This window comes from Moschus berezovskii, chromosome 7, assembly GCF_049115385.1.
Source record: "Moschus berezovskii isolate FMDL1 chromosome 7, NW_MosBer_1.0, whole genome shotgun sequence".
Lineage (NCBI taxonomy): Eukaryota > Metazoa > Chordata > Mammalia > Artiodactyla > Moschidae > Moschus > Moschus berezovskii.
In genome coordinates this window covers 112,704,001-112,718,550 of record NC_142466.1, presented here as the reverse complement: position 1 = coordinate 112,718,550, position 14,550 = coordinate 112,704,001, and the positions used below count along the sequence as shown (strand labels likewise).

General features: G+C 47.0%; 1 protein-coding gene across 1 annotated transcript in view; it reads right to left on the bottom strand.

Moving 5' to 3' along the window:
- PAPPA (pappalysin 1) overlaps positions 1–14,550 on the bottom strand; it is a 271,571-nt gene that overhangs the window by 198,367 nt on the left and 58,654 nt on the right. The window contains exons 4-5 of the mRNA XM_055427748.2: positions 10,381–10,674; positions 2,394–2,586 (exon numbers count right to left, since the gene is read on the bottom strand). Coding sequence (XP_055283723.1) covers positions 2,394–2,586; positions 10,381–10,674 — 487 coding nt within the window. The remainder of the gene's footprint in view (positions 1–2,393; positions 2,587–10,380; positions 10,675–14,550) is intronic.

Genomic DNA, 14,550 nt, shown 5'->3' with positions numbered 1-14,550 from the left:
TCAAGGGAACATTTCATGCAAAGATGGGCTCGATAAAGGACAGAAATGGTATGGACCTAACAGAAGCAGAAGATATTAAGAAGAGGTGGCAAGAATACACAGAAGAACTGTACAAAATAGATCTTCACAACCAAGATAATCATGGTGGTGTGACCACTCACCTAGAGCCAGACATCCTGGAAGGTGAAGTCAAGTGGGCCTTAGAAAGCATCACTACGAACAAAGCTAGTGGAGGTGATGGAATTCCAGCTGAGTTATTTCAAATCCTGAAAGATGATGCTGTGAAAGTGCTGCACTCAATATGCCAGCAAATTTGGAAAACTCAGCAGTGGCCATAGGACTGGAAAAGGTCTGTTTTCATTCCAATCCCAAAGAAAGGCAATGCCATAGAATGCTCAAACTACCACACAATTACACTCATCTCACACGCGAGTAAAGTGATGCTCAAAATTCTCCAAGCCAGGCTTCAGCAATATGTGAACCGTGAACTTCCAGATGTTCAAGCTGGTTTTAGAAAAGGCAGAGGAACCAGAGATCAAATTTCCAACATCTGCTGGATCATGGAAAACACAAGAGAGTTCCAGAAAAACATCTATTTCTGCTTCATGGACTATGCCAAAGCCTTTGACTATGTGGATCACAACAAACTGTGGAAAATTCTGAAAGAGATGGGAATACCAGAACACCTGACCTGCCTCTTGAGAAACCTGTATGCAGGTCAGGAAGCAACAGTTAGAACTGGACATGGAACAACAGACTGGTTCCAAATAGGAAAAGGAGTACGTCAAGGTTGTATATTGTCACCCTGCTTATTTAACGGATATGCAGAGTACGTCATGAGGAACGCTGGGCTGGAAGAAGCACAAGCTGGAATCAAGATTGCTGGGAGAAATATCAATAACCCCAGATATGCAGATGACACCACCCTTATGGCAGAAAGTGAAGAGGAACTAAAAAGCCTCTTGATGGAAGTGAAAGAGGAGTGAAAAAGTTGGCTTGAAGCTCAACATTCAGAAAACTAAGATCATGGCATCTGGTCCCATCACTTCATGGGAAATAGATGGGGAAACAGTGGAAACAGTGTCAGACTTTATTTTTTGGGGCTCCAAAATCACTGCGGATGCTGATCGCAGCCATGAAATTAAAAGACATTCACTCCTTGGAAGGAAAGTTATGACCAACCTAGATAGCATATTAGAAAGCAGAGACATTACTTTGCCAACAAAGGTCCATCTAGTCAAGGCTATGGTTTTTCCAGTGGTCATGTATGGATGTGAGAGTTGGACTGTGAAGAAAGCTGATCGCCGAAGAATTGATGCTTTTGAACTGTGGTGCTGGAGAAGACTCTTGAGAGTCCCTTGGACTGCAAGGAGATCCAACCAGTCCGTCTTAAAGGAGATCAGTCCTGGGTGTTCATTGGAAGGACTGATGCTGAAGCTGAAACTCCAAAACTTTGGCCACCTCATGGGAAGAGTTGACTCACTGGAAAAGACTCTGATGCTGGGAAGGATTGGGGGCAGGAGAAGGGGACAACGGAGAATGAGATGGCTGGATGGCATCAACGACTCGACAGACATCAGTTTGAGTGAACTCTGGGAGCTGGTGATGGACAGGGAGGCCTGGCGTGCTGTGATTCATGGGGTCGCAAAGAGTTGGACACGACTGAGCGACTGAACTGAACTGGTCTTCTAAAACTTGTACCTTCAGTTCTATTAAACAACAAAGGCAAGGATTCTCATTATACAGAAATACACGTGTGTATATATATGCATGTGTGCCCTTGTTATATTGTACTACATGTACACAGAGGTGTTTGCTCTTTAACCAGAGACAGGTTAAATGCCCAAGCTCATGAGATATGTCCAGTACCTCCATTCCAGACAATGTTCAGGCGACAGATGTTTCCAGGTTTTTAACAAAATAAAGCTTAATATTCACCACAGAAATTACGCATCATTACTCATTAATTTCTGTTAGCAATCATTTATGTATTCTCTGGTCCCCAAATCTACAAGATGTCTATATGGGGCAGGCGCTGTGCTAGTTAGTCCTTGAGTGTGTGTGTTAGTCCCTTAGTCGTGTTCAACTCTGTGAGACCCCATGGACTGTAGCGCACCAGGCAGGCTCCTCTGACCATGGGATTCTCCAGGCAAGAATACTGGAGTGGATTGCCATTTCCTTCTCCAGGGGATCTTCCCGACCCAGGGATCAAACCCAGGTCTCCTGCATTGCGGGCAGATTCTTTACCATCTGGGCACTTGTGGGCACTTGTTAAACAAGATCAACAATAAAAGACACAGTGAAATCCTTCTCCAAGGCTGCTTCCCTTCCAAGTTTCCCTCTTCTTGGCAGGGGAGAGAGAGAGGGATCAACACTTCACAGGCCACACTCACCTTTCAAAGAAGTGGCCGTCGATGGGTGGGAACCACTCCAGCGTCACAGAATCAGTCGTGTGGCCCACGACCTGGGGGGCAAGGGCGATGGGCGCCGGCTTCCTGGAGGGCTGCCAGCCCTGGTACACCAGGTCCAGGTAACAGTGCATTCTGGCCACTTGATTGGGTGTGAAGGAATCGGTGCAGTCGTCATCTGCAAGCAGGCAGAGGCAGAGATAAGCACCTCATTGCACGGACGGACAGGCAAGAGAATGATGATGCCTCCCAGGGGGCCCGGAAGCCAGCACCCCAGCCCTTGCCAACTCAGAGCTGGCCTCTTCCAGTGCTCAAGAGTTAATGGTCTGTGAACAAATTAGTGCAGTCATCACTTCTGCAGACAGGTGAGAGGGAGCATTAGGAGGGGGAGGGCGAATGGGACTGAAAAGGCACGTCTGAGCCTGGAGAGGGAGGCCACGGGTAAGGACAAGGGCAAGACGAGCCGCTTTCCACGGGCCCCCACCCACCGGTCAGTAAGTTACACACCCCTCACGCCTCCCTCTCCAGCCAGCCAGTCAATCTCCCTCACTCATCCACTCGTGTCCTGTCTATTTGCTCACTCATTCTTTCACATGCTTAATTGTTCCTTCACTTCCACCTTCACATTTGTTCATCGGTTCATTGATTAATTCTGCTCCTTACTAATGCAGCAATACTGCCTTCCAAACCAGCCTTCTGAGCATCAGTTCTATACTCTCTGCTCTAAGCCAAGGGCCATGGAAACCTACAACAGTCCTGCCGTCGGGGAGCTACCAGTCTAGCTATAGAGCAAAGGTCAGTTTGCTGTGTGGCTCAAGGTGGTTATAAGGCTGTTCAAGTCTGTGACGCCAGTCCCCGACGACAAGGAGATGGTGTGTTGAGGAAGACGGATAAACTGGAGAGGCTTCTGGGGGAGGTCCTGGAGGTGAACCAGGTTACCCCGTTAAGACTGGGGAAGAAGATGAGGGATGGCAGAAGGGGCAGCTCAGGAACATAGAAGTGATGAACCCTGGGCAGTGAGCACGGGGAGACTCAGAAGCAGTCCAGGCTCAGCGTCCAGGCTTCGGTGTCCACGGCAGGAATGCAAGGACACTGACACCTTCTGCATGGCGCTGTCGCTGGGATATGGACTGTGGGCTTAGTACATGCTTCCTACGTGGGATACTGTGCTTTGGGCACGTGTAACTCTCTCATTAGTTTTGAAGTAAATACTCTGATCACTCCATTTCACAGAGGAGGAAGCTGAGGCTGAGAGAGGTCTCACTACTTTTTAAAGATCACAGAGCTAGGGGCTGATCTGAGATGTGAACCCAGGCAGTCTTGACTCCAAGGCCACGTTTCTAATCAATATGAGAACTTTTTTCTGAGTGTCCATGAGACCTTGTATGGGCAAAGTGTCCCGCAGGTGTTTGATAAATAGGAGTTGAGCCTGAGTCGGAGGGAACCGGAATACAATCTCATCTCTGAATGTCTTTAGATCTAATGACCTTCAATTCTACCCTCTGTTTTCTAGGATGCGGAATGAAGGCCACAACCCGAGACTTTTCCCTGCCAAGGAGGAAGCTTGCCTCCCGTCTCCCTCCAACAGCTTTACTCAGCTGCCCCAGGGGCAGATCAAGGCACTGTTTTGGCTTGGTTTCCAAAAACACCACTTCCCAGAGGTGTCCGCTTGGCCAGGGTTTCTGCAGCTGGGCCCCAGACAGAGGAGAACGGGGCTCGCCAGATCTTAAAATAAACCCACCATGGGAATTCCACAGCATAAACTCACTTTCTCTTATCAAACAAACAGAAAATAAGTTTGGGCAGGTGCTGGGCAGTTGGACATGACCTTGAGAATCCAGCTTGGGGAAGGGATAGGAGTGTGAGGAGGTTATACACAGAAGCTGCCTCTGATCCCCTTAGCAATTTTTGATGATCTCCTTGCCAGCACCCTGGGGAAGACTTTTATACATTTGGAAGAAGCAGAAGAGCCCGGAGTCCTTTGAAGAACACTACCAAAGAATGACTAGTTGCACAAATCACTCTCAAGCTCAGATACCTGCATATAACTCCTTGGATACAAAACAAGCTATGGGTTGCTTTTGCCTGGAAAATAAGAATCCAAGTGCCCCCAGTGGTCTAAGAAGGACTGGATGGTCTAGTACATTTTCCTTTGTTACCATGGACTTTGTACTTCATCCCGAAAGCTTTGGAGAAGCCACTGAATAGGTTAAAAGCAGGAGAAGGGCATGCTGGCTAAAGAAGTAAGGGTTATGTAGTTAGATTCGTGTGTGAATGATCTGGAGTCAAGTGATTTTCTGGCCACTGTGCCTCAGTTTCCCCGTCTGTAAAGTGGAGATGATGATAATGAGAGTGCTGGTGTCAGAGTGCTGCTGAAGGTGATGGAAAGTGTGGCATCAAGATGCAGGATCAATGCTCAGTGAATGCTCGCTGCCTCGGCTCTTGGGATACCGCAGGCACCTCTGTGTGTGTGTGTGCTCGCGCGCGTGCACGTGTGCGTGTACGCATACACTACTGTGGGTGAGTGTTAGGAAACTAGAAGCAGGAAAAAAACCAGAATGTAAAATATTCATTCTCTTTGATTTTGCAACATCGCATTTAGGAGTTCAATGGATCAACACTCACGAACAAACATGAGGGAACTCATATATACAAGGACATCTTTTGAAATATCAATTACATAGAAAAATGTTAGAAATAACACATCTGTCTATTAATAGGGGGCGGACTCTGTACATTAAGGCACATGCACAGAACAGAATTCTAGTCAGTCATTTCCCAAACCAGGAAGTAACTCTACAACTCAGGCCCCTTGTGTATAAGTTGGGACATTTAAGCCAGCCCCACAACCTAGAGAGATGGTGTGGCTTCCATGAGCTGGAACACACAAGGAATTTATCTAGACGAACGAGAGAGATAAACATCAACTTGCTTTCCTCTCTATATTCTGATTTGTTTGGTTTTCTTCCTCCAAAGGAGTTACTCTCCTTTTATAACTTAAAAATTAGCCATTTCCATGTCTGCCAATTTAAAAGTTTGAAAAATGGGTAGGTGACGGAAGCTGGGAGGAGGACAGAACTGTACCTGAACTTTAAAATTGGAGTAAAAAAACATCCCTCCCAGAGCTAGATCACTTAGAGACTGAACCGCTGCGAGAATCTTGGGTGAGGTAGCAAAGGGTTTCTGTCGATCATAAAGGCTCTGCTCCAATTAGCTGATGTTTCGAGCTGGCCCCTCTTAGCTTCCTGCCTCCGCAGGCTGCCCCTCCTGACACCTGTGGCCCCTTCGTCCTGGTCTCGAGGACTAGCCGACCCATCCTATTCTTCTGACCCATGCTGCCTCCAACCAGAAAGGACATGGTGGGGGAGGGGGCTTCAGTATTCTGGGAGGCTGCACCAGTCCCCATGCTGTTGATGTTGTGCTGCGGGTCTGCAATCTAAACTTAGTTCTCAAGAACAATTTCCACCTGCAGCTGGAAGGCCACAGGGCAGGGAGGTTCAGGGCCTCCACTTCCTGTGGGACCTCAGACACAATGCTGATCCCTGACAGCCTTGTTTCCACCTGCTGTGAAACAGGGACTCATGATTCCACCTGTCTTCTGCAGCCAAGGGAAGCGTGCAACCAGCTCTTCCACTCCTGACGGTTTTGTTGTTTTAAAAGCAATGATAATAACAGTAACAGCAATAGATGATTATATCCACCGCAGAACACTTGGTATGTGCCAAGCATGTTACAAAGAAATAAACATCAACCTAAATATTACCTAGAGATAAAAAAAAAATCTAGGGTATATGTATGTGTAGATGGATATGAATATCTATAGTGGATTTCTGTAATTCTTATCATCAGGAACATCATATCTATGTTTATATACACATACACACAAACACACACTTGTGATGAGATATGATGCATGGGCCAGGTCTTATACTGTACATTAGGTTCTGGAGTGTTTCCACAATTAGCAGTCAACAAATGCTGCTAATCATCACTTACTGAGCACTAGTTTTGGTACCAAGGACAGTTCTAAGTCCTTCACCTGTATGACTGTCATGCAAAGTGAGGGTGACTGTCCTCCATGTACCAGTAAAGGAACAGGCTCAGACAGAAGGAACTTGCCTAAGGTCAAAGTCAAAGGCTGGCACACAGAGGATTCAAGTTGGTTCTCACACCCTAGACTTCACGCTCCGGACCACTCTGTTCCTGTCAACCGTCTGCTACGTCATCTTAAGTGATTACAGGATGTTCTGTCATATGAGTGCCTTGTGACTGATCTCAGAAGCCCATTCTCTTTGGATTTGTACGAAGCTTCTAATTCTTCACACGTGTAAGCATCCCTCTTCTGTGCCTATCACACACTTCAATTAGTAAGTGTCTAACTAATATGTGGAGGAAAAAACATTACTAAAAACATTTTTAGGACTAAGTCTTTAAACACATTAACAGATTTATTTCCTTAAGACATACTTCTTAGAGGCGGGGCTGCTGTGTCAAAGCTTACGTGCCTATTAAAAGGGACACACAGAAGGGCAGTGACAAGATGCTTGCTCTCATAGCTGGGGAAGGCCTGGTTTCTGCACTGTTGAGGAAGCTGGGCTTGGAGGTCCTCTTAGTGGGTTCCTTATGGCATATTGTCTTCAGGAAGTAAGAATCTGACCTGCCGTCTTTCTATCTGCCGGAGGATTAGCCAACAGCTCAACGTGACCGCAGTCACCCGGCGCTTAACTAGGCTTGCCCTCGCACCTGCCTGGTGTCTGCTTAACCTGAGCAGTCGGGACCCTCTCAAACTCCCCCAGTGTCAGAAAGGGAGCCAGATAATTGGTGCTTAAATGCAGGCTCTGCCATGAAAGGCATGCCTTGTTTTTCTGTGTGACCCTGGGAAAGCGACAGGTTCCCAAAGCCATACTTTCTCCATCTGTAAAGTGGGTACAGTGGTAATAGCACTTATCCCATTGGGCTATTTAGACAATTCAATGAGACAAGCCTATTGGGAACTGCCCACAGTGTCTGGTGTGTCCTAGACACTCAGTAGTTTCTGCAGACTTGCCACCAGCCATGTTCAATTCATTAAAGTCTTAGGACTAACAGTTAATTCAGGTCCTCAGCTTTACTCTCCTTGCTCAATAGCCACAAGTGGCTGATGGCTACCACGCAGGTCAACACAAACACCATACCACCCATTTCTGCAAAAAGCCAGAGCACTCAAAAGGAAGGAACTCTAAGCAGCTGACCCAGCAAGGTCTCTACCCTCTTGTCTTGACTGCAAAGCCCCCGGGTGTCCCTCTCCCCAGCCCTGAGAACCCAATCCTGGTCTGCATTTTGAATTTCATCCAGCTGCTTTTGTCACCTCATCTATCAGAGATCCTAAGAAAAACAAACATTTCAAAGCTCGTGGTCGCCTTGAATATGCTTTTGCGGGTGTAAGTTTGTTATCGTAGCTCAGTGAATTAGTTCTGCTGTTAATGGGTCACTGAGCTGAGGGGTTCCTTTAAAAGAGCAACATTAAATCAATCACCCTTTAGATCAGTATAAACGGGAACAACAACAACAACAAAAAGATTTAGTTTATGGGGGTCCGGTAGCGAGTGGCAGCTCCTGGCCTCTCAGAGGCCGGCAAACTTCCAAACTCATGTTATTGTTTATTTTCTACGCACACTGAGCTGGCCAAGGAAAGGTGCTGTAGAAATGGAACTTAAGCAGGGCTCTGGGAAGGGACGGGACACCGGATATGGATGCCGGCTCAGCTGGGAATGGGAGCATGGTAGGAATCTGCTTTTGAGGAAATTCCTAGCACTCGGGTCTTTTTTAGAGACCCCAAGCTAGGGGCTGTTTATGGCGCCAAGGGTAGGTGCTGACCGTTCAAGAGACCTCAGGTGCGAACTGTATGAACCTTAAACTGGGGATGCCCCTGAAGATCGTTCAGTCCAAATGGGAAACTGGGAAGACCCACAGGCAGTCATGGAACCCACTGGATTTCAGGAGGGACAGCCTCTCTTCTAATGCAATCTGAGGCAAAGCCCCATCAGAAATGGAAACTGCTAGAAGCGGGCTCCCTGGTTTAAGCAGAAATGGAGGCTCAGAGTCACACAGCCACTTAGAGTGCCCCCAGCCCCGTGACAATGATCTCTCTGGCACAGACTCGAAAACCACTCAAATCGCTCACTATCCCATTCAGCCATCAGCTAGGTCTCACGGGAAGAGCGGCACAAGAGGAAAAGGAAAACTCTGTCACCTGTGAAATGGGGAGAGTTCCAGCACCACAGGCTTGCTGAGAGAATTAAACAGGATGGCATACATTAAAGTCCTTTGTGAATAATAACTTTTTAATTGTTTTTTTTTAAATCTTTTGGCTGTGCTGCATGGTATGTGGGATCTTAGTTTCCTGACCAGGAATCGAACCCACATCTCCTGCTTTGGCAGCATGGAGTTTTAACCAATGGACCACCAGGGAAGTCCCATGAACAGTAAATTTTTATATAAGTAGAAATATTGCTATACAAATCAACTTTATATACCTGTTGTTAGAGAATTTATTCATATTCTTCCCTACTTGCCTTTCTTCTTCCCTTTCTTCCTCCCTCATCCGTTTCTTCTTAGCAAACATTTTGAAAAACACAAGGCCTGTGCTAGGCGCGTAGAGTACAGTGATGTCTTAGAGACAATCTCTGCCTTTATAGAGTTCACTCGCTTTGGTGGTGGAAAGAAACACCTAAATTGAATATTATAATAGATCTGGATGCTCAGCTAACACACACAAGCATCTTGCTTTACGCAAAGTCTCTTGTCCTAGGGGTGAGGCTGTGACCATCCTAAGAAAGGGGTATCTCGTCCGTTCTTTTTCTTTTTTTTTGTTCATTGGAAGGACTGATGCTAAAGCTGAAACTCCAATACTTTGGCCACCTCATGCGACGAGCTGACTCACTGGAAAAGAGTCTGATGCTAGGAGGGATTGGGGGTGGGAGGAGACGGGGACAACAGAGAATCAGATGGCTGGATGGCATCAACGACTCGATGGACATGAGTTTGAGTGAACTCCGGGAGTTGGTGATGGACAGGGAGGCCTGGCACGCTGTGATTCATGGGGTCGCAAAGAGTCGGACACGACTGAGCAACTGAACTGAACTGAATGTGGACCATTTGTAAAGTCTTTACTGAATCTGTTACAATATTGCTTTGGTTTTATGTTTTTTGGTTTTCCTGGCCAGGAGGAATATGGTATCTTACCTCCCCAACCAGGGATTGAACCTGCACGCCCTGCATTGGAAGCCGAAATCTTAACCACTGGACTACCAGGACGGTCCCAGGATAGCTAATTTTCCGAAGATGTTATAAGGACTAGAGCTGGTCTTGATATACACTGAAAGGAAGTGTAGGGGATCTTGGAATGCAAAGAATGAGTTATTAACACTGTTATTGATAGTATTAAAAAGGACTCTGAGAGGGAATATGCAGTGAGGGAAAAAACAAATCCATCTCATGTATTAATTTCATTATTTGTAAAACCAAAAGAATTCTATTTTACTGTAATAAAACAGTAAAAGAGCATGTGAAATTTTTGTGCTGTTTTTTTTTTTTTAAGAAAAAGTTTCAACAACCACCAGCTTAGAAAACTATAGCTGCAAAAGTAGGAGAAACCTCTGAGATCAATTCCAGAGTTTCCATTTTTTTTTAAAAAGAGATGGGAAGTGATGGACCCCAAGGCGGCAGGTGACTTAGCAGCAGAACTGGACATTCTACTCAGGTTTCCTGACTTTTAGTCCTGGTCAGCTTCCTAAAGCATCTTTCTGAGGAGTTTTTAGATACAACATCTCCCGTGCACCTCTGAGGTCCTCATGGAAGGCACAGGTACTCGACTATCGGGGATGAGGACTTGTTGGGATGAAGAGATCTGAGGAAAGACAAGCAGCCGGCTTGCGCCAGGCCGGGAGGCCACGTCTGATACTCTGACGCTGGTGCAGACTGTGGGCCTTACCTGCGTAGCTCATGAAGTTGTTGTACGGAGTGTTGAAGAAGCTGCTGAAGCCGCACGTGTCGTTCCCTGGCCCTGGGTCACCACAGAACTTGTGTTTCGGAGCCGGGTTGGTGTCACTGCAGAGGTCTCCGGTCTCATAGGAGGGCTCCGTCTCCATGCAGGGGTCGCTGCAAGACTGGATTTCCGAGATGCCTCGGAAGATGTGGTAGAGGCCCAGGCTGTGCCCAATCTCATGGATCATGGTGTGGGTGTGCCCAGGGATGCCGTAGAAAGATGGATTCAAGACGATGCCGCCTGCCAGGGGGAAGTCAGAGCGTTAGGTGAACCGGGCACCCTGCTTCCTGCTGCAGGAGTCCCCAGGTCCCTCAAGGGGGAATGGGGCACGGCCCGAAGTAACCACAGTCTCCTCCCCCTATGACTCCATGGCTGAGAGCCGTTCTGACTTGTGGCACGAGTCACTGATGAGTAGGGAGAAGTCTCAGTCATTTTGTGCAAGCCCTCTATTTTCAGCTGGAAACACGGATGCCGAAAGGAGTGAGGCAACTTACTCACGGGAACGTCAAACTACTTAGAAGTAGTGGCATGATGACAATTCAAGGATTGTGATTGCTGGGCTGGCAAAGATTTCAGCTGCAACTTCTTAGGAAGTAAGGCATGCCCCAGTTTATGAATATTCGATGCAAATTGTTTACGTGAAACTCTCATGCCCTGACACCTTGGTTCCGGCTCTCATGTTGCCTTCACTAATGCTGTGAAGTTACGTAAGTTGATTGCCATCTCTGAATCCCATTTCCAAGGCTCTGTACCCTACAAGAGTGAATATTCCTAAAGGCCAGCGCTGTGGCGTACTCAACATTATAACACTGATAATAGTGTTTCTTGAGCATTTACTAGACATTTTCAGGCCTGTGTTCAGTGTTTCACATGTGTAAGCACACTTATTCAGCTCACAACCCCATGAGAGGGGCGCTGACTGGCAGGGAGGTGAAATAATTGGCCCACGATCGAATCAGTAAGTGCGGAGTTCCGATCTGAAACCAAGACCCCTGGGTCCCAAAGCCAGGATCTTAATCAGTTCTGCCGCTAAGACCCACCGCAGGCACAGCATACGGCATCTCATTAAGTAAATGCTGAAATCTGCTGAGTGCCAACCCGGGAAAGAGGTTTCGTGAAGCCTAAGCAATTGCGGGTAAGCAGCCAGCATAGCACCTTACACACAGCAAGTGCCTTGCTTACTGTCTAACCCCATTTGCTACCCCAAGTGCACCCCAAGAATGAGCAGCATCAGCTTCACCTGGAGGTGATCAGAAATCCAGACTCTTAGGCCCCACCCCAGACCTAAAGAATCAAAATAATAAGTCTTTTACCAACAGCCCCAGATCACTCGCCTGTACGTTCTAGTTTGAGAAGCGATAAAGCACCCTACATATCTTAAAAGAATGACCGTTTCTTCCCTTGGGCAGATAGATGGATCGGATCTCAGGGAAACCAAGAGATAGCATGGTTCTGTGTTTGTTTTTACCTACTGGAGAAATACATACAGGTTGACAGATAGACATTTCAGCTGGAAGGTCCGAGTGTGTTTAAGGGAAGGTTAAGCTTCAAGTCCGAGCACAGTGGAATGAATAAAGAAGATGTGGCACATATTTGCAGTGGAATACTACTCAGCCATTAAAAAGGAGACAATGCCACCTGCAGCAACGTGGATGGACCCAGAGGTTGCCATACGGAGTGAAGCAGGTCAGGCAGAAAAGGAGAAAGATTGTATGACAGCCTTTGTATGTGGAATCTAGAAAGAAACGACACAAAATGAACTTACAAAACAGAAAGAGCCTCATGGACTTAAGAGAATGTGCATACAGTTGCCGGGGGAAAGGAATAGTTAGGGAGTTTGGGATGGTCATGCACACATGGCTATATTCAAAATGCATAACCAACAAGGACTGAATAGCACAGGCAACTCTGCTCAATGTTATGTGACCGTCTAGAAGGGAGGGGAGAATGGATATAAGGATATGCACGGCTGAGTCTCTTCGTTGTTCACCTGAAACCATCACAACATTGTTAGTCAGCTATACCCCCCATACAAAATAAAAAGTTAAAAAAAAAAGAAGAAGCTTCCCATCTGAGCAATCTGTAAGCAGTGGCTGTAAGTGCAGAGCAGCACGTTACAGGAGCATGGTGAGGAGGGAGGCCCTTGTTATTCTCTGCTGGCAAGCCTGGAGCAGGCGTGGGGGAAGTTTTATCTCAGACTGAACTGCTGGGAGGGCAAGCTTGCTCAGTCACGGGGCTCGCGGAGTCGATTAATTCTGAGCTGCTCAGAGCCTTCCAGCACAAAGATAAAGATGTATGAGGGGGTATGCGTGCTTGCACGTGTATATGTGAGAAGCGGCAGGCAGAGGCAGGGAGGAAGAGAAATTGAGACAGGAAATCTCTCTCAATTATTTTCTGTCAATCATAATATGAAACATAATCCCCTTCCCACCCAAGGCTTTTTCCAGGGATCACGGTGTAACAGCAGGAAAAGAGGGTGTGTATATATGATTCTAATAAATTGGGCTTGATTGGGCCTACTGCAGAGGAACTGCTCAGGATCAGCACGTCTCAGGACGGAGAGGTGGAAGCCTGGGAGGCCGGCTGGAGTTAGCCTGACATGGGTTGCAATCTTCATTCTGTTTCGCAATGGCTGTGTGATCTTGAGAAAGTAACTTTGCACCTCTGGCGTGTTCTGAAATAAGCAGCAGCAGCACAGCACCAAAGATTCTCAGTCTCTCTGTGAAGCTGTAATATTGAGGTCAATGGAGAACAAAGCGGGGCGGGGTGCTGGCAGGACCCCATAGGTATTTCCAGGGGATAATGATAGGATTGCAGGCTCGATGTCCAGGCTGGGTCTCCCAGGCTCCCCTCTTCAGAGAGCGACAGCACAGAGCTTGAGTCCTGTTTCACTGCTTCTCTTAAAAGGTGAAATAGCTTGAGGCTGACATCATCCTGAAATACTATAACATGCTATGGATTTATAGCCTTCTGTATTCCTGGTCCTGAGCCAGTCTCTGAAATTCAAGGAATTATCAGGAGTGTTTCTCTCTCACTATAGAAACTTGCTGCTCAACCCTTCTAAGCCTCTAATCACGACCCTTTCGGTTGATTTTTCAAAAGGAGAGAATTTCAGTCCTGAGAAGGGTCTTCAGAGGCCCTCTAGTCTAACTTAACTCACTTAAAATCTGAAGACATTGAGACCTGGAGAAGGAAAGAGACTTGCCTAAGGCCATCCTGCGAAGTGAAGTCACAGCTGAGAACAAGCCTGTCTGTTGGCTTTGGGCCAGCGAGATTCCCATACATCATGTAGGCATGTGATATGAGCTAATCAGCTTCAGCTTGCCTAGGCTGCACACTCTCTTTCACCCAGCCCCTGTCTGTTTAGGTCTGTCTGTCTACCCATGCATCACCTGTCTCACGGTGTCTCAACAACAGCACTGCTGGCATCCGAGGCCGGGTAACTCTCTGTCGTGGGCATCACAGGAGATCCAGCGGCATCTCTGGCCTCTTCCCACTCGATGCCAGGAGCACTGCCCCATTTGCGAAATCCAAAAATTTCACTCGACCTTGTCAAATGTCTCCCAGGGCATAAACATACCCCGGTTGAGAACTGCCAGCTATTCATTGTTGTTTCCATCTCTACACAACCACACACAGGTGTGTATGCACACACACACACACAAACATACAAACTGGTTTCACTCTCTTAAAAACAACTAGCAGAAGATAGTGCTCTGGAGCAAACTAAGTCTAGAAGTTGACTCAATACAACTTTATTGTCTGAAGTTGCAAAGTCCCTCAGCTCCAAGATATTGTGGATTTAGAGCAGCTACTGGAGTCTGGCTGTATCATTGGAAAATCAGACAGGCCTGAGGAAAGATCCAGCACTATCACTCTGCTGAGCCCTAACATTCTCAGAAAATGGTACTCATTGAGTCATTACTATTCACCAGTGTAAATAATAGGAACATTCTGACACAGGCAAAAGAGCTAAATAAATTGCAGTGCCCTCACTCAGCGGCATATTGTTGGTATTTAGTCACTAAGTTGCCTGCCAGGCTCCTCTGTCCATGGGCTTTCTCAGGCAAGAATACTGGAGTGGGTTGCCATTTCCTTCTTCAGGGGATCTCCCCG